Source organism: Macrobrachium nipponense, chromosome 38 (assembly GCF_015104395.2).
Source record: "Macrobrachium nipponense isolate FS-2020 chromosome 38, ASM1510439v2, whole genome shotgun sequence".
Classification (NCBI taxonomy): Eukaryota; Metazoa; Arthropoda; class Malacostraca; order Decapoda; family Palaemonidae; genus Macrobrachium; species Macrobrachium nipponense.
This window is the reverse complement of record NC_061098.1, coordinates 27,617,137-27,637,136: the sequence shown is the minus strand read 5'-3', so window position 1 is coordinate 27,637,136 and position 20,000 is coordinate 27,617,137. Positions and strand designations below refer to the sequence as shown.

General features: G+C 33.4%; 1 protein-coding gene across 1 annotated transcript in view; it reads left to right on the top strand.

Annotated features, from left to right (window-relative positions):
* LOC135209779 (uncharacterized) overlaps positions 1 to 20,000 on the top strand; it is a 162,433-nt gene that overhangs the window by 38,849 nt on the left and 103,584 nt on the right. Inside the window, exon 5 of the mRNA XM_064242561.1 lies at positions 2,763 to 2,909. Coding sequence (XP_064098631.1) covers positions 2,763 to 2,909 — 147 coding nt within the window. The remainder of the gene's footprint in view (positions 1 to 2,762; positions 2,910 to 20,000) is intronic.

Sequence of the window (20,000 nt, the reverse complement as noted above, 5' to 3'; positions counted from 1 at the left end):
TTATCAATTTTCTTTTCAAACTTGTCGTTGGCTAATAAAAAATAATGGATGATATTGGTAAGCCATTATTTCAGATATTATTGATAATCAGAGGCCATTACTTTACTTGCGTCATAAAGAGAGAGAGAGAGAGAGATGAGAGAGAGAGAGAGAGAGAGAGAGAGAGAGAGACGGCATTTCTGCGCTATATGATATGCGCAGGTGACGTCATCCATGTGCTATCGATGTTTTTCAGAGAATATAATATCTTATATTTTGAAGTCGATCCAAAAAACAAAAAAGGCAAGTTTCATATAGTTTTTCTGGTTAGTGTTGTATTTCAGCAGCTTTGCAAAGTTACGTAAGGCGAGTTTAATTAGTATTTAATTAGTACTTATTCATGTGAGATTTTACGACGAGCAAAAAGAAAAAAAGAAAAAGTTAATTAAACTAAAAAAATAAAAACTCTTGATTAATGCACTGCGTGACGCAGGACATCAAAGATTATATCAATGAAATAAAAGCAGTAGGAATAACCTTGCAATGCTGTTGATAACGATGACGTTAAAGATGATAATGATGAAGAGATATAAAGCAGTGGAACAAACGAAGATCCAAGACGCGAGTTCCTTAAAAAAAAAAAAAAAAAAAAAAAAAAAAAAAAATGCCGCTACAGCGTATAATCAAGGCCACCGAAAACAGATCTCTCTTTTGGTGGTCTCGGTACAATGCTGTGTGAGCCGCTGCCCATGAAGCTTGAAGCACGGCCCGGTGGTGGCCTGGCATATATCGTTGCCAGAAGCAAGCAGGATTATGGCTAACTTTAACCTTGAATCAAAGAAAGGCTACTGAGGCTAGAGGGCTGCAATTTGGTGTGTTTGATGATTGGAGGGTAGATGATCGACATACCAATTTGCAGCGCTGTAGACTCAGCAGTTTTTAGATCTGAGACGGATGGAAAAAGTGCGGACGGACAGACAATTTCAACGACGGATTTCAATTACCGTAATTAATAACGGTCCGCCAGATTAAGCCTCCTGAGAAGGGGTGGCCCACCGAATCTTTCATCTGTGACTTTTGATCAGCAAATTAAATGTGATTGGAATAGCAATTCGTCGCAAAATTAGAACAGGGACAAATGAAGCATTTAGCTGTTCAGATGAATTAGAATATTTCTGATTGACTCGGTAACTCAGCCGGAAAATGAATTATTATTATCATTTTTTTAGGATATATGGCATTTGTGAGTGATACTATATAAATTTTTATTAAGATATGACATTTGTGACTGACTGTAGCTATACAGGTTTTATGTGATAATGACTTTCCTTTGTTATTTCCGAGTACAAAATCAATCAATCGTAATAGATTATTGAAATTTATTCTAATTACAGATAAAACTGGATAGATAAAAAATGGATTGCATAATGAAAGAATTTTTGAAAGGTTTTGTATGATTGAGAAATTCAGTATTTTAAGGAGGACTGAAAGTACCAAGAGCTTGGAAAAGGTTATTTTATAAAAAAAAAAAAAAAATATTACTCAGAGAGTTATTTATAATGACATCTCTATAATAATAAAATTTATGTGGATCTTTTTTGTTTGTCCGCCCCCCGAGTGGGAAGGGGTAGGTATGGGAGAGATGACACATCCACCTACCTTGTGCAAACCTGTTTGTCCACCCCGAGTGGGGGCGGGGTAGGTAGGGGTGAAATGACATATCATCCACCCACCTCTTGCAAACTTGTATGTCCGCCCTGGGTGTGGGAGGGGTAGGTAGTGGATCGGGAAAGTTCACCCAGATGTCAATAGGTGTCGACGTTTGCTGGGTTCAAGGTAACAGGGTGAGGCTAGCAGTCTCATCCTTGAGGATCTGCTGATAAAATGGAGGGCTTCATTGCTCTAATATTATTTATATATATATATATATATATATATATATATATATATATATATATATATATATATATATATATATATATATACATATATGATATATATAAATATATATATATATATATATATATATATATATATATATATATATATATTATATACGTATATAAACACATATTATAATGTAGCAAAGATAACCATATAATTAAATATACCACTGGGTTTCTAGGTCACAGCGATCTGTATTTTGATGTTAGTTGTCTGAATCAAATCCTGTGAGGTCTAAAGTCCACGTTTTTTTTTTTTTCTTGTACGAAGCTTCCATCAATTAAGGTATAAATGAATACGGAATAACAACCGCTATTGAAGTCCTCGTATGATACTGGTCATTCTGTGTGTAATGAGAAATGACGTCGGTTACGGCTGCATTCAGATGATACTTGTTGATCGCCTCTCATAGTCCGGGCAGAATTATGAATTAATTAAATGTAACATCAAACCAACTGAAGTGATTGCGTCACGTAGTCAGTCTCTCTCTCTCTCTCTCTCTCTTTGCTGTTTGATAGTATATACTGGTTTAGTGATTTCAGCTTTAGAAAATTCAAATCTCTCTCTCTACTAATTTGATAAGTGATTTCATCTTTACAAGAATTTAAATCTAGCTGTCAGGGAAAATACTTCTCTCTCTCTCTCTCTCTCTCTCTCTCTCTCTCTCTCTCTCTCTCTCTCTTCTCTCTCTCTCTCGTGTTTGAATGCTCATTAATTACCAGATAAGAGGGATTTCATCTGCCAGGAAGTCTCTTTTGAAGTCCAGAAAAACAGGAAACTTCAAAAGTGAGTTATGCAAATGGTCTAATCATCCTTGTAATTTCACTTTTATATTTCAGTTCCCATTACCAGCTCCACTTCTGTATCCACTTCTATGCCTTCACCTCCTCCTCCTCTTTCTCCTCCTCCTCATTCTCCTCCTCCTCCTCCTCCTCCACCAGAGGTCGCAGGGACAAACCCCCCGCCCCCCAATATGTGGCTGCAAGGTATTGCAAGCGAATACTCTCTCCTCGGTGTCATAACTTCTGGGGAATTTTAGCCAACCAGTTAAGGTAATTAAGTAGTTCTGAAAAAAAAAAAAAGATTCTCATGTCGAGGAACAATGTTCCACGAGAGTTTAAATGCAATTTCTCTCCCCTGCTCCCTCCGCAGTCAGCGTTTTCGAAGTTCTTGCGGAAGAATGAGAGACTTCGGTTCGACCCGATATGTCTCACGCCAGATATGTTTAAAAATGAGGAATAGTTTTGAGAAATGTTCGTCGAGGTATTCAGATGTCTCTTATTATTTCTGTGAGATGGTGTATATTAGGAATATAAAATTATATCTAATTTCTGTGAGTTGGTGTATATTAGGAATATAAAATTATATCTAATTTCTGTGAGTTGGTATATATTAGGAATATAAAATTATATCTTATTATTTCTGCGAGTTGGTTTATATTAGGAATATAAAATTATACCTTATTATTTCTGTGTGTTGTTTTATATTAGGAACATAAAATTATATATTATCATTTCTGTGAGTTGGTGTATATTAGGAATATAAAATTATATCTTATCATCTCTGTGATTTGGTGTACATTAGGAATACAAAATCATGTCTTATTATTTCTGTGAGATGGTGTATATTAGGAACATAAAATCATAGCTTATTATTTCAGTGAGTTAGTTTATATTAAGACCATAAAATTATATCTTATTATTACTGTGAGAAGGTTTATATTAGGAATATAAAATTATATCTTATTATTTCTGTGAGTTGGTTTATATTAGGAATATAAAATTATATCTTATCATTTCTGTGAGTTGGTGTATATTAGGAATATAAAATTATATCTTATTATTTCTGTGAGTTGGTGTATATTAGGAACATAAAATTATATCTTATTATTTCAGTGAGTTGGTTTATATTAGGAACATAAAATTATATCTTATTATTTCTGTGAGATGGTGTATATTAGGAATATAAAATTATTTTATTATTTTCTGTGAGTGGTTTATATATTTCGGAATATAAATTATATCTTATTATTTCTGTGAGTTGGTATATATTAGGAATATAAAATTATATCTTATCATTTCTGTGAGTTGGTGTATATTAGGAATATAAAATTATATCTTATTATTTCTGTGAGTTGGTGTATATTAGGAACATAAAATTATATCTTATTATTTCAGTGAGTTGGTTTATATTAGGAACATAAAATTATATCTTATTATTTTCTGTGAGATGGTGTATATTAGGGAATTTAAAATATATCTTATTATTTTCTGTGAGTTTGGTTTATATTAGGATATAAAATCATATCTTATCATTTCTGTGAGTTGGTATATATAGAAATTAAATTATGTCCTATTATTTCTGTGAGTTGGTGTATTTAGAAATATAAAAAATTATGTCCTATTATTTCTGTGAGTTTGGTGTATTATTAGGATATAAATGGTTTTCGTTTTGTTTTCCGTTTTTTAAGACATCCAGTGCACTTTTGCCTAAAGTTACTCCTTCAAATAAAACATGAAATGAGAAAGATGCGAATTGTTGCTAACACATTTCCTTAAGTGTTAAATCTGTATATATATATATATATATATATATATATATATATATATATATATATATATATATATATATATATATATATATATATATATATATATATATACGTATATATATATACGTATATATATATATCCTTTTGACTTTTTGTTGTTGTAATGAACACTTTTGAAGGAATTAATACTTTTAAATTATTGAATAGTTTCAATTTTAGCCTAAGAATAGGCAACTCTTTCCGTGAGAGAGAGAGAGAGAGAAGAGAGAGAGAGAGAGAGAGAGAATGCTCATAACTCAGAGAGAGAGAGAGAGAGACCTTACAGACCTTACAGTTCGTTCGGGTTGCCCCAGGTCCCTCAGTGTGAGGCACCTCTAATGTCTACCAGAGAGTTGCTAGTACATCTTCCGGTATATTTTGCATCTTCCAATCTTGGATGGTCTGGGATGCAGTTTAGATATTTGTCAAGCTTATTCTTAAACACATCTACGCTCACTCCTGATATATTCCTCAGATGAGCTGGCAACGCATTGAATAGACGCTGCATTATCGATGCTGGTGCGTAGTGGATTAATGTCCTGTGTGCTTTCCTTATTTTTCCTGGTATAGTTTTTGGTCACTATTAATCTACCTCTGCTTGCTCTTTCTGATATTTTTAGTTCCATGATGTTTCTGCTATTCCTTCTATCTGTTTCCATGCCTGAATTATCATGTAGCGTTCTCTTCTCCTTTCTAGGCTATTTAATTTTAAGGATTGTAGTCTTTCCCAGTAGTCCTTAACTTCTTCTATTCTAGCTGTAAAGGGACCTTTTGTACACTCTCTATTTGTGCAATATCCTTTTGATAGTGTGGGTACCATATCCTATTGCAATATTCAAGTGGGACTATGAACATATGTTTATAAAGCATAATCATGTGTTCAGCTTTTCTTGTTTTGAAGTGCCGTAACAACATTCCCATTTTTGCTTTACATTTTGCCAATAGAATTGCTATTTGATCATTGCATAACATGTTCCTATTCGTCATCACACCAAGGTCTTTAACTGCTTCCTTATTTGTGATTTGTCTCATATTAGGTCCCCTATATGCATATAGCTTTCCTTCTCTGTCTCCATAATTTATTGATTCAAATTTATCAGAGTTAAATACCATCCTATTTACCTCTGCCCAATCATATACTTTGTTAAGGTCTCTTTGAAGAGCGTTCCTATCTTCATCACAAGCAATTTCTCTACTTATTCTTGTGTCATCGGCAAAACTACTCACTACCGAATCCTTAACATTACTGTCTATCTCTGCAATCAAAATAACAAACGGTATTGCAGCTAACACCGTACCTTGTGGCACACCGGATATTACCTTGGTTTCATCCGATTTCTCATCGTTTGCAATAACTATCTGTTTTCTGTAGGGCAAAAATTCTTTTAACCATCTTCCTACTTTATCCACGATATTGTGTTTTCTAATTTTCTTCGCTAATATATTATGGTCTACCTTGTCAAAAGCTTTTGCAAAGTCTAGATAAACCACATCTGTTTCATTTCCGCTTTTCATATTTTTGAATATGTTCTCACGGTGGACTAACAGTTGGGTCTGTGTACTTTTTCCGGGTACGAAACCATGTGTCCTTATATTAAACAAATTATTTTTTATTAAATGTTTCATAATATTTTTCTTCATTACCCTTTCATACACTTTCATAATATGTGATGTTAGACTCACAGGCCTATAATTACTTGCCTCTAGTCTTGATCCACTTTTGAAAGTAGGGGTAATATATGCTAATTTGTGCTCATCATAAATCTTGCCTGTATCTACACTTTGTCTTAATAATATTGCAAGTGGCTTTGCGATAGAATGAACTACTTTCTTTAACAAAATAGCAGGAACTCCATCAGGCCCTGCTGCAGCTCCATTTTTGAATCTCATTAATAGCCTGCACAATATCGCTTCATTAATATCTATGTCAGCTAAATATTCACTATTTTCGTCCCTTACTTCTATATCATTATCTATTCTATTCTAGGGGTGAATTCTCTCTTATATCGTTCTGCCAATATGTTGCAAATTTCTTTTTTTTCATTCGTTAATCTCCCTTCAATTCTTAGAGGGCCTATTTCTATTCTTCTTTTATTCATCTTTTTCGCGTATGAGTATAATAGTTTGGGGTTTTGCTTGATATTTATTAGGGTTTTTTTCTTCCAAGTCCCATTTTTCATTTTCTTTTGATTGTATAAATCTTTTGCTCTGCATTTTCTATCTTACTTTTTAGTTCTATAACTTTCCATGCATTTTTTTCTTTTGCAAGAACTTTTATCCACTTTCTGATTTTCTGGAACAAGATCCTTCTGTCTCTTGGTATCCATGACTGATGATTACTTTTCTTCTTCGGTATATATTTATCCACTACTTTCTCTAATATTTTATATAATATCTCCGTATTTACCCTTATGTCATCACTTACGAAAATATTATCCCAATCTTTGTTTAATTCTTCATTTATTTTTGACCATTTTATAGTTTTACTGTAGAATTGTATTTTCCATATCCTTCCCACTTTTTCATTTCTTGCTTATCTCTGTTTTCACTTGCTTTGGAATGGACTGTTAATTCTATGACATTATGGTCTGAAATACTCGCTTTATAAATAAACTATTATTTCTTTAACATAATTCATCTCGTTCACAAATACTAGGTGATTTATTTGTTGAATGTTGTATTTCTAGTAGCATATCTAATAGCTTTTCGAATTGCCTCTTATCTTCTGCACTACTATTCCTCTCTTTTTTATATGTATAAGTACAACCACGATCTCCTATTCGTTCTTTCCAGTCTACGAAAGGAAAGTTGAAGTCTCCAGATAGGAGAATAGTCAGTCCTTGTGATTTCTACATATATCATCCAATTTTTCTATTATTAAGTCAAAATTTTTAGTATTAGGAGGTCTATATATTACTATGTTCATTAATTTTTCAGATTCAAATTCTACCGCTATTAGTTCACATTCTGAGTTACTATATTTCTCATATATTTTTCCTTGTTTTTTGTCTTTTCTCATATATTGCGGTTCCCCCTTGATTCCTATTTTTTCTATTTGATCTATAAGTTTGGAACCCTTTTATTTGATCATCATTCCCAGTCTCTTGGGAATACCAGGTTTCACTTATATTCATTATATCTATTTTCTTTTCAATTTGGTTGGTTAGTTCTTCTAAGTACTCTATTTTTCTTTTTGAGTTACTCGTAACTAAACCCTGCGCATTCATCACTATGATGGTTTGCGTGTTTTTGTTCTCCTTCATTTAATATTGGTAATAATAAGGATTTTCCCATGTCTCTTTCTTGTTTCTGGTATGTTGTTCTTTTTTCATTTCCAGAAATTCTGACATTAAAAATCCAACTTTTCCGTAATATTTGATCCTCCTTCATCATAATTATTCATTTTGTGTCTGAATCTGCAATTTTCTCCGTATCTGCAATATCCTCTTGCATAATAAATACAGTTATATCTCTTGAGTAGAATCTTGGAGCTGAGGCTTTGATATTTTTTGCTGACATCTCTGCATATCTCGTTGATGGCTTGCTTTTTTTCTTTTACCTGATATTCTTTATTCCTCTCTTTATTTGTTTCTTTCTTATTTTGGATTTTATTACTTGATTGATTATTTATTTGATTATGATTCATGGCTACAGGGTGCATATATTTACATTTTTTGTCGAACTTACATCCTTTTCCTTCTTTTAGGTTTTTTGCATATTTTTGGATGCATATCTCTGCAATCATCCTCATAGCCATCTAGGTATGCACATTTACCATATATTTCATAGTTGTGACATACCTTACGAGAGAGAGAGAGTGAGAGAGAGAGAGAGTGAGTTACAAGGAATTACAAGGATTAGGATGTCTCAAAGACTTGTTAGTTGTAGCCAAGGACAGGGTAACTTTCCACACGAGAGAGAGAGAGAGAGAGAGAGAGAGAGAGAGAGAGAGAGAGAGAGAGAGAGATAGGACGGTAAAACCATCCATTTAAAAATGGAGTAAAGATATAAAAAGGACCGGGGCAGATGGCTATAATTAACAGCTCGAGGGAACGGCAGCACCACCGGTAATTGAGAACAGAGATCCCAAGGGCATGATGAGGACCTCAGCTTTCACGTGATCTTTGAGGCGAGTGGTAAAAGCGAAAATGTAAAATACCGCTGTGAAATATTTGGATATTATTATTATTATTATTACTATTTGCTCTCCAATTTTGCAATTGCCTTTTTTCTTCTTTTTTATTATTCTTTTTTTATTTTATTTTCTATATTAATATTATTATTATTATTATTATATTATTATTATTATTATATATATTGGTTCTCCAATTTTGCTATTGCGTTTTTTCTTCTTTTTTTACATTTTTTTAATATTATTATTATTATTATTATTATTATTATTATTATTATTATTATTATTATTATTATTATTATTATTATTATTATTATTTGGCCTCCAAATTTGCTATTGCCTCTTTTTCTCTTCTTTCTTTTATTATTTTTTTTGTTTTTTTTTATTTTTTCTAATATTTTCGATATTATTATTTGGTCTCCAACTTTGCTATTGCCTCTCTCTTCTTTTTTTTATTATTCTTTTATTTTTTTTCTAATATTTTCGATATTAATTATTTGGTCTCCAATTTTGTTATTATTGTTTTTGTTTATTTTTTCTTATTTTTTATTTATTCATTTATAGATTTATTCATTTTTTTAGTTCACCTTGAAACATCAAACTTCCATTTACATTTAATTATAGTTTCCAGAGCTCAGACTGGAAATGAATCGCATGCAAGAATTTCAGACGAAAAGAATATATTGCAAACATGCATCAGTTAAAAAGGAATGAGAAATGACTTCCAGAATTGTTTAAGGAGAGTTTCTGTTCTTTATGATATTATTAATACAATTATTCCCCTACTTTGCCTTCCTCACAAAAACTAAGTAAAAAAAATCTAGTTAAAAAACTTGCAGAAGTTACATTTAAACACATTTGGCTGAAACTTGCTATCCTTGGAATAAAATAATAAAAAAAAGAGAAAAAAAATTGAAAGGATTTTTTCACTGTTTCTGGGAGTTACTTCCTACAATAATATATACTTCAAAAACATATACTTATCCTTAAGCCAACTCCTCGGAACTCAAAATACGTTCACAAAGGGAAAACTGAAAGTTATGTAACAAGAAGGTGGGGGAAAAATATATGTACATTCCTTTCGGGGGCGGACATTTTTATTACAAAATACAAAACTGCTTATGTAAGAGACCTCTCTCTCTCTCTCTCTCTCTCTCTCTCTCTCTCTCTCTCTTTATTTACGTACACGAAAACCAGACAAGAAATAATGGATAAAACTAGAACTGAAGAGATACAAAACACATCCCATTGTGGAAACTTGTTTACGTACAAGTTATGTGACACATGGAATAAACTGCCGCCAGAGAGAAGCTGTAAACAGCAACAGTGTGGAAGAAGAGTTTAAAGAAAGCTAGACAAAATCATTAGGAGGACACTGTGAATGAACAGTAAAACCTGCTCCTAGAGGTGAGTGAGCACACGATGTCTCCTCTTAGGATGGACTAATAAGTCATTGAGACATCCTAATCCTTGTAACTCCTTGTAACTCTCTCTCTCTCTCTCTCTCTCTCTCTCTCTCTCTCTCTCTCTCTCTCTCTCTCTCTCTCTCTCTCTCTCTCTCCACTGATTCTGCGTATCATATTTGCTTTGCTTTCATATTTAATACTTCAGAGAATTCCGGCCCCCTCCTCTCTCTCTCTCTCTCTCTCTCTCTCTCTCTCTCTCTCTCTCTCTCTCTGAGCGTCTGACAGCTTATGTGGTCACCCATCCACGCATCGTTATCGTCTTATATACCTACGCTAATATACAAAACAATGTCTTTTAATGCTTTAGAGAGTAAAGCATCAATATAGAGATGTAGGCCTATGATTTCGACTTTACTTAGGCATTGCATAATTACCCAGCATATTTTTCTCTGGAGTTTAAACCAGTAAATGACGATGAAGCATAAAATCAAGCTAATTCTGCAATAAAATAATAATAATAATAATAATAATAATAATAATAATAATAATAATAATAATAATAATGATAATAATAATATAATAATAAATAAATAAATAAATATTCCCTAAGGAAATTCCCGTCATTTAGTAATCGATTATGGACGAGAATGTCGAGGAATCACTTTTAAAAATACTCACATTATCAACTCAATAAATTCCAAGGTAAATGATTAATTTTTATTGATGATATAATTATGGTTAACTTTGCAAAAAAAAATATATATTCATTAAGAGTGGGATTTAGCTGAACAAGCTAAGGAAAACATTAGAATAGCGATGCTTGATAAGGAATACCAGCTATTGGTGGCCTATTCCGCGTTGCTTGCAACGAGGCAGCATTGTAAGATAATTGCAGTATATTGCAATCTTGCGTTCACGCTCGTGATGAGTGACCCAATATACCGTACTGTGTTTATGCTTTATATCAAGAGGGGGGGAAAAACTATCCTATCAGCCTGTAATTATTACTTACCTCAAAAGAGAGAGAGAGAGAGAGAGAGAGAGTCGACAACAACGTGACCTCTTAATGATTTTGGCAGTAATCTTCGAGTAGATCCCATTTTTAACAACCTTTTTTCAAATAAACTCCTATCCCAAAAACATTGTACATAATACAATTAATAAATTAGTAGGTAACTATATCCAACCACCTCCTCCGCTACTGGATGTCCCAAAGAAACTGACGTATGCGTCGATTCCATATATAACAAACTCGAAGTTTTCTCTCAGACTCACACAAATAATAGAACAAGAAATTCCTTGTCTCAAAATTAAACTTATCTCAAACAATTCTTGCAAAATTGGCCCACTTTTTAATTTCAAAGATCGTCTGCAGGACTTTATGAGATCCAACGTTGTATATAAATTCAAATGCGCAGGATGCCCTGCAACTTACGTGGGATCTATTCGAAGATTACTGCAGATGAGATATTGTAGCCATATGGGTTCCAGTTATAGAACAGGTCAAAGAATTAGTAATCCTGAATTTTCTAATATCAGGAATCATGCCGCCAAATGCAAGATAAATGTATCGAAACAGCACTTCTCGATAATAGGTTACACTAAAGACCCGGACCACCTGACTACCTTGGAATCGTTAATTATTAAAAGACTGGTTCCCCCGTTGAATAACAACACCTCGGCTTCACCTCTGCATCTGGCATAGTCAACGTCTTGGACCTGGCTCTCTCAAAAATCATTCCTTGCTTTCCTTCCATTCTAGTTGGTTGGTACCTCAGTGGTTCTTCTTTTCTTTTTTAACTATTTATATTTTTATTGCATTTTAACATGAATACTATTGTGAATCCTTATTTTTAGTTTTTTTAATACTTCTATGCATTTCTCTTTTAACAGCCTGAAGATGCACAAAGTTGATGTCCTGAACCTCTAATATATATATATATATATATATATATATATATATATATATATATATATATATATATATATATATAGTATATATATATATATATATATATATTATATATATATTATAAACTTAGACGACTGAACAGAAAAACAAATATCTTTCATATAATTTGACTTCGGTATGAATTCTATCATTCTAGGTGATACTAAGCCGTGCTGGAAAAAAAATCACAATTAAGTCATTGTAATCTCAAAAATTTAGTAACATTCTAAAGAAAATAATCATATTCTGAAGAGCAGTGAACTCTAATTAATCTAATTAGACTAATTAGTTTCAAGTTAAGCCTCCGCTGCAATATTTTTCAAATGTCCAGAAATACACATTTTCGGACATGATGATCGAGCAAAAGAATGTACGTATTCTGGCCGAACATTTATCTGTCTTTTAGAATTACCGGATCATTCCTAGATAGTCACCTCAAATGAACGAGTGCTTCCCGTACTCGACTATCCTGCTGGTAGCCCGAGTTCGCTCACCCCGCTCTGCCGACGCGGAATCAGAGGAATTTATATCTGGTGATTAGAAATTCATTTCTCGATGTAATGTGGTTCGTTCCCACGATAAGCTGTAGGTCGCGTTGCTAAGTAAGCAATTGGTTCCTAACCGCGTGCAGAACTCTAATCCTTCGGGCCCAGCACTAGGAGAGCTGTTAATCAGCGCAGTGGTCTTGTTGAACTAAGATATACTTAACTTCTGCTCTGATTTATAGTAAAGGGGTCACTATCTAAGAAAAGTCTAAACTCTGACACCCACTTCTCGTAACGTTTAGAATCTACACTAGTTAATAATTTATTCTTAACTTGACAATATATTAATATCTTCAAAATATTACTCAAACTTCAATATAAGTCTCTCTCTCTCTCTCTCTCTCTCTCTCTCTAACACACACAAACTTACTCACACACCTCCCACTGTTTGGAATTTAAACTAGTTAATAATCTATTCTCAACTTGACAATATCTGAATATCTTCAAAATATTACTCAGACATTAATATAAAGTTATCTCTCTCTCTTAGCAATACCTGAATAACTTTGAAATATCACCCAGACATTAATGTCAGGCATCTTTCATTTCAAAGCAGTGATCAATGAAAAACTGGTCTTAATGAATAATTCTTTGATTAAACTCAAAATCGTCCATTAATCGGACATCATTTTAAAAGTCTCTTTCGGCTATAATTAGGAATACAGAATAACATTTGTATTCACTGAAACCTCGCCTCAAGAGCGAGAATACAGACGAGGTTAATTCCATCGTCCAAAATAATTATTAAAACCTCTTCTGTCGACAATATCAAAGTCAGAATTTTAGTGATTCAAACTGTAATGTTTGTCAACCCCCAGTTTTACAAACTTAATCGATATAAATGAAAGAATCGTTCGCTATTCTATGTAAATTACACTTTCATTAAATCTGCCTTCATAACGAAAGTAAATTAACATCTCGTGTAGCTTTTCAATTTACTCTATATAAATCAAATAATCGTTCGCTACTCTATATGTAAATTACACTTTCATTAGATCTGTCTTCATAACGAAAGTAATTTAACATCTGTGCAAGTTTTGTTGAATGTCAACGCCTTAATGACCTCAAAGTTGGATATCTGAAGGCCAAAGCATTTTTCTTTAATTACAGTATTTTTCCTAAACAGATTGCGCATGTGCGGTTTGGTGAACTACGTATCAAAGGGTTCATATCCACAAATATTGTAATTGGGTTCGTTGAGCTACCGCTTAATTATTCCAAAATCGTCCGTGGTCGAACATTAAATGGTATTATTTGTTGGAAACGCGTATTATCACCTAGGAAATAACATATTATTCAGAGGAAACGCCACATGTTTCCAGCTACAAAATATAAATAAATAAGCAAATAAATACGTAAATAATAAATAAATATAAAAATAAAAATATGCAACATAAAACCGATTACAAGTTAAACATGCAATTGTGATTTTACAGCAATAAAATTAATTTACAATACATTTAACAACTGTTTTCGGAAAGAAAGAAAGTTATAAATAAATAAATAAATAAATAATTAAATAAATAAAAGCAAAATGGCAGACCTCCGCTGTATGAAGAAAAGGGAAGGGAAAATAACGAAAACGTAGAGGATGACGACAATAATAATGACACAACCGAACAACTAGTTGCGTGAAGAAAACGGGAAGGGAAATAAAGAAAACGTAGAGGATAACGACCATAATAAAAACACAACTGAACGACTTGCTGTATGAAGAAAACGGGAGGGGAATAAAGAAAACGTAGAGGGTATCGACAGTAATAAAAGTACCGCTGAACAACCAGATGAGTGAAGAAAACGGGAAGGGATATAAAGAAAACGTAGAGGATGACGACCATAATAAAAACACACTGAAAAATTAGTTGCATGAAGAAAACGGGAAGCGACATAAAGAAAACGTGGAGGGTATCGACAGTAATAACAACTCCACTGAACAACCACTTGCGTAAAGAAAACGGGAAGCGACATAAAGAAAACGTAGAGGGTATCGACAATAAAAACGACACCACTGAACTGAAAATAACGCGAGAGAAAAACCGGTAACGGTATCGACTGAACAAAATGGATGTAGTTTAGATTTCTTCGTTTATCATTTAATACCACTGCGATCATAAGCAAGAACGATCTCTAAGAAGTAATTCAATAATACCCCTGGATCCTTTCTTAAGGCTTCATATTTTTACAGTTAAATATACTTTCAGAAAAGATGAGCTTATTTATATGAACGTGAAAAGACTCGGAAAGGAAAAGCCGCTGCATATGATGCATTTCTGGTTCATCCGTGATTATCTGAGGATCTGTAGTTATGGAAACGACTTTGCTCGCTAAGCCTCGACTGAAATACACAGTGACTTTAGACAAAGTCTCTAGATTATGCATTCTAAACAGCCAGTGCCCGAGGACCGTAAATACTCTAAACAAAGTCTCTAGAATATGTATTCTATAAACCTTGACTTTGAATATAAAAATAACAACGGTAATCTCCGCGCTTACATCGGTAATGGGTTCGTTCACTCATCACTTAGACCTACGTAACGTTCGATTAATGTCAGCGGCAAATGTCTGATACACTCGTACGCAGTGAGTTACCAGCGGTTTTATATTTCAAAAATAATATAGGCCTTAGGTTCTTTTTTTTGTTTTGCCCTGCGGCAAACATGGTCGGCCTGAGCGGAATATGAGTATATAAGCAACCTTCCAAAACAGGGCAGCGCTTTGCTCTCTCTCCGATTCGATGTTTTGACCGTCGATATCATTTATATATACGTCGATATAAATATATATATATATATATATATATATATATATATATATATATATATATATATATATATATATATATATCTATATAGGATATATATATATATAGATATATATATATATAGATCTATATATATATGATATAGATATATATCATATATATATATATATATATATATATATAGCTATATATAATATATATATATATATAATATATTATATATATATATATATATAGTCTATATATATATATATATATATTATATATATATCTATATATTAGTATATATATATATATATATATATATATATATATATATATATATATATATATATCTATATATATAGATATATATATATATATATATATATATATATATATATATATATATAATATATATATATATATATATATATATATATATATATATATATATAAAAATCAGTATTCACAGCCCTTTCAGTGAAGGAAAAAATAGTTGCGTAATATATCTCACTTGATTTTGTAAAATACAAATACAAAACAGAAATTCAAAGAACATTTTTAGTTTGAAAAGTGTAACGATTTTAATACATTCATTTTATTTAACAATTTTTTCCCATTTTCTAGAGTTGCTGTAAATTCAGTCGTTTTCTTTTATTTTTTATTACTTTATCAACAAATTTAATAGTAGTCACTATTTTACGAGGAATAAATTAAACTGAACATAGGGTTTAGGCCAAAGGCCAAGCACTGGGACGTATGAGGTCATTCAGCGCTGAGACGGAAGTCGACAATAAAAGGTTTGAAAGGTGTATTGAAGAAAGTAAGATGGAACAAAGAAACATTGCTGAATAAGAGATACTGACTAGACAAAAATGACAGCTTATTAAAGTTACGCGTGAAATACGTGACTTTAGAATGAATAATATGACTAATGAACATCCAAAATTAAATGACACCTTCCCCTAATAAGGTCAATTAACGTTACATTACGTAATGCGTACATCATTACTTTAATGAATACTGATAATCATTATCATGAAAATTGACAGACTAATATTAATCAGTTTCATTAACCTGTTTTCTTGATTATTAATGACACGTGCGATTAACTGTATCAAAATGCTCATTAATCACTTGGTAATTACCGGAAGCGTACGCGTGGATAATATGATTACTTCTTAAGCGAAAATGCGTCATAAAAAGATAATGAATAGTGTCACGAGTTAGACCAAAGGTGGAACTTTTATGTTCAGAAAAGTGACTTCGAAATGAGGAGAGAGAGAGAGAGAGAGAGAGAGAGAGAGAGGATCTGTCAAAACTTGGCTTAAGACCCGAGATGTGTCTTTGTGTTTGTTTGATTGTATGGTGTTTTTACGTTGCATGGAACCAGTGGTTATTCAGCAACGGGACCAACGGCTTCACGTGACTTCCGAACCACGTCGAGAGTGAACTTCTATCACCAGAAATACACCTCAATGGAATCTCCCCGAGAATCGAACTCATGGCCACCGAGGTGGCTGGCCAATACCATACCGATCTCGCCACTGAGGCGCTTGTCTTATATTTGTCGCGGGACGACGCCACTGTTTAGCTAAGAATAATATCGATTGGGGGGAGGGGGGAGGGGGGACGGGAGGGAGGGGGAGGGAGGGTTTGATATCAGTAGAACTCTCTCTCTCTCTCTCCTCTCTCTCTCTCTCTCTCTCCCTGTCTCCAGCTAATGGCAAAATTGGATTTACTGAGAATAATCTTTCGTACTTTTACAGTATTTTTAATAGAAAAATTGGTTTACCTTAATGAAAAAGCATAAATTTGTGAAAGAAGGGGGGGGGGGGGTTAATATTAATAGCCCTCTGCTCTCTCTCTCTCTCTCTCTTCTCCTCTCTCTCTCCAGCAAATGGCAAATGGATTACTGAGAATAAACTTTCCAAATTTTCCCTTTTTTTTTCTTTTTTTGTGAAAATTGAAAATTCAATGGAAATAATATAGATTTGTGAGAGTCTCTCTCTCTCTCTCCTCTCTCTCTCTCTCTCTCTCTCTCACAGCAAATGGCTAATAGATTTACTGAGAATAATCTTCGTAGTCTCCCATTTTTTGTTTTTGTCAAGATTGAAAATTCCTTTACTCTAATGAAAATAAAACCAAATTAATCCTTTAAGGAAAAACATTCCTTTCCTTTAATGCAAATAAAAGCGAAATTAATCCTTTTTGGAAATAAAAATCGTGACACAAAACAGTATACGAGGACTCATGAATATTTAGAAATACTTCGGTGAAGTAGGGTTTAAAAATATACCTTAAGGATACACATTCTTGTTATATACTTGTACTGTCGCTAAAATAAATAAGAAAATAAATAAAAACAATAAATCAACATCTGTCGCAAATATAAAAAATATTTATTTACCTTCGCAAAGACTTATCATATAAATTTTTTTTAATGAATCTTAATATCCATGAAGCGTAGCAATACTATCAATCTGACTCCAAGACACGACCCCAAGTAAGAGCAATAGTAATGATATGCAATGCAACGTAATGCAACGGCTTCCTCTACTCATGCAACCACCAACCAGGGCGCGATTCCATATGGAATTCGGCCATTTAATGAAGCGATGTGTCATGTGGGAATGCCCGAAATAAAACCAGGAGGAGGAGGAATGTCCGGGGTGGTGGTTGTGTATGTGTGTGGGGTGGGGTGGGGGCCGTTGTTGGGGGAGGGGGCGTTATCAACACTGTAAGTCAACAAAATGAAACCGGGATTATTTCCATGAACATGTCGTTAAATCTAACGTATGAATGCAGGATCGTCCTGTTAGGTCAAGATCTCAACTTTATAATCCTGTTAATGAGTGTAAATTCTATTGTGACAACAACTGATGAAATTGTATTTTTTTTTTTAATTCAATTTTTTTTGCATAAATGCATCCTGGCACCAACTACTGATTCGTCCATTCACACCCATGTCTATTCTGGCATAGGAGAGGAAAGAGAGAGAGAGAGAGAGAGATACACGATGCAGCAGTGTATTGTGGGAGAGGCTTAAATGGTAGTAAGCTGGTTCAGCCTCATGGTAGGTGAGTGCTCTTCTGGTCCAGCCCAATGGAACAAGTTATTATTAAGTTATTATTATATTCTCGTCTGCAGCTGATCAGTCATGAAGGAGTCAACAATATCTTGGCACTCATTTCTGATCCTTCTTGAATGGAACCGATGCTGCTTTCAATGCAGATCTTTCAATGCAAGAGTAGAATCAGAAAATATAAAATCGTCTTGTCCTCGCAGGAAATAAGAGTTACAAGGATTAGGATGCCTCAAAGACTTGTTAGTCCATCCTAAGAGGAGACATCAAGGAAAGATGATGAATAGGAGTTAATCTTGCTTATAGTTTTCTTGAAATGTCTAGAAGAGAGAGAGAGAGAGAGAGAGAGAGAGAGAGAGAGAGAGAGAGAGAGAGAGAGAGAGTAGGCATTTCACAAACCTTTAGTCAAAGCTTGTTAGAGGTCGTATCCAAACAGGGAATATTAATCCTTGCCAGAGAGAGAGAGAGAGAGAGAGAGAGGAGAGAGAGAGAGAGAGAAGAGAGAGGAGAGAATGTATTTCGTAAATGCTTAGTCAAAGATTTGTTAGAAGTCGTACCCAAACAGAGAATATTAATTCTTTCCTGAGAGAGAGAGAGAGAGAGAGAGAGAGAGAGAGAGAGAGAGAGAGAGAGAGAATACATTTCACAAATCTCAATCCAAGATTGTTAGAGGTCGCATCCAAACCGAGAATATTAATTCTTGCGAGAGAGAGAGAGAGAGAGAGAGAGAGAGAGAGAGAGAGAGAGAGAGATGTACTTCACAAACTCCTAGTCAAAGATTTGTTAGGGGTCGTACCCAAACAGAGATTATTAATTCTTGCCAAAAAAAAGAAAGAGAGAGAGAGAGAGAGAGAGAGAGAGAGAGAGAGAGAGAGAGAGAGAGAGTTTCATTTCACAAACCTTTAGTCAAAGATTTGTTACAGGTCGTATCCAGAAACGGGGGGGGGGGAAAAAAAATATTAATTCTTAGAGAGAGAGGGGGGAGAGAGAGAGAGAGAGAAGAGTGAGGAGAGAGAGAGGAGAGAGAGAGGAGAGAGGGCGAAAGAAAGAGGAAGTTATGCGTAGAATTTAAGTAAGGAAACCGTCCCAACAATATACATTCTGGTTAAATAAAAAATTACAAAACATTTGTATCTTATTGTAAAGTACAAAATAATCCCACCTTTAGGGCAATAAAGCAATTTCGATACAACTTTTGTGAACTAAAAATGGCTTATAGAATAAAAAAAAAAAAAAACTAAGATTCCGTTTAGCATGATCACTAAAAAATAAAATAAAAATAAAAACAATTAAGAAAATGAAAAAAAATTAAAAATCACGTTTTGCTTTCAGTTTTACCACAACAACGTCAAAGTCTAATTTGTGCAAAGTGAAGTGATTCCATCGGTATATCCGGGTATCAGAATGCCCGAATACCCAAGGGTATTATCTCAATAAAAGGAGGACTCCAAAAACAAATTTCCTTAAGAATAAAAACCTGCAGGGCTTGAATCAAACAGATTCTGGCAATAAGAATGCAGCCCCTCCGAATGTAAATACACAATTTTCCTTTCAGCCTGATGACTATAGAAATAGCCTACCACTTATCTCAGTATTTTTAAGAAACTTCAACATGAAAATGTTAG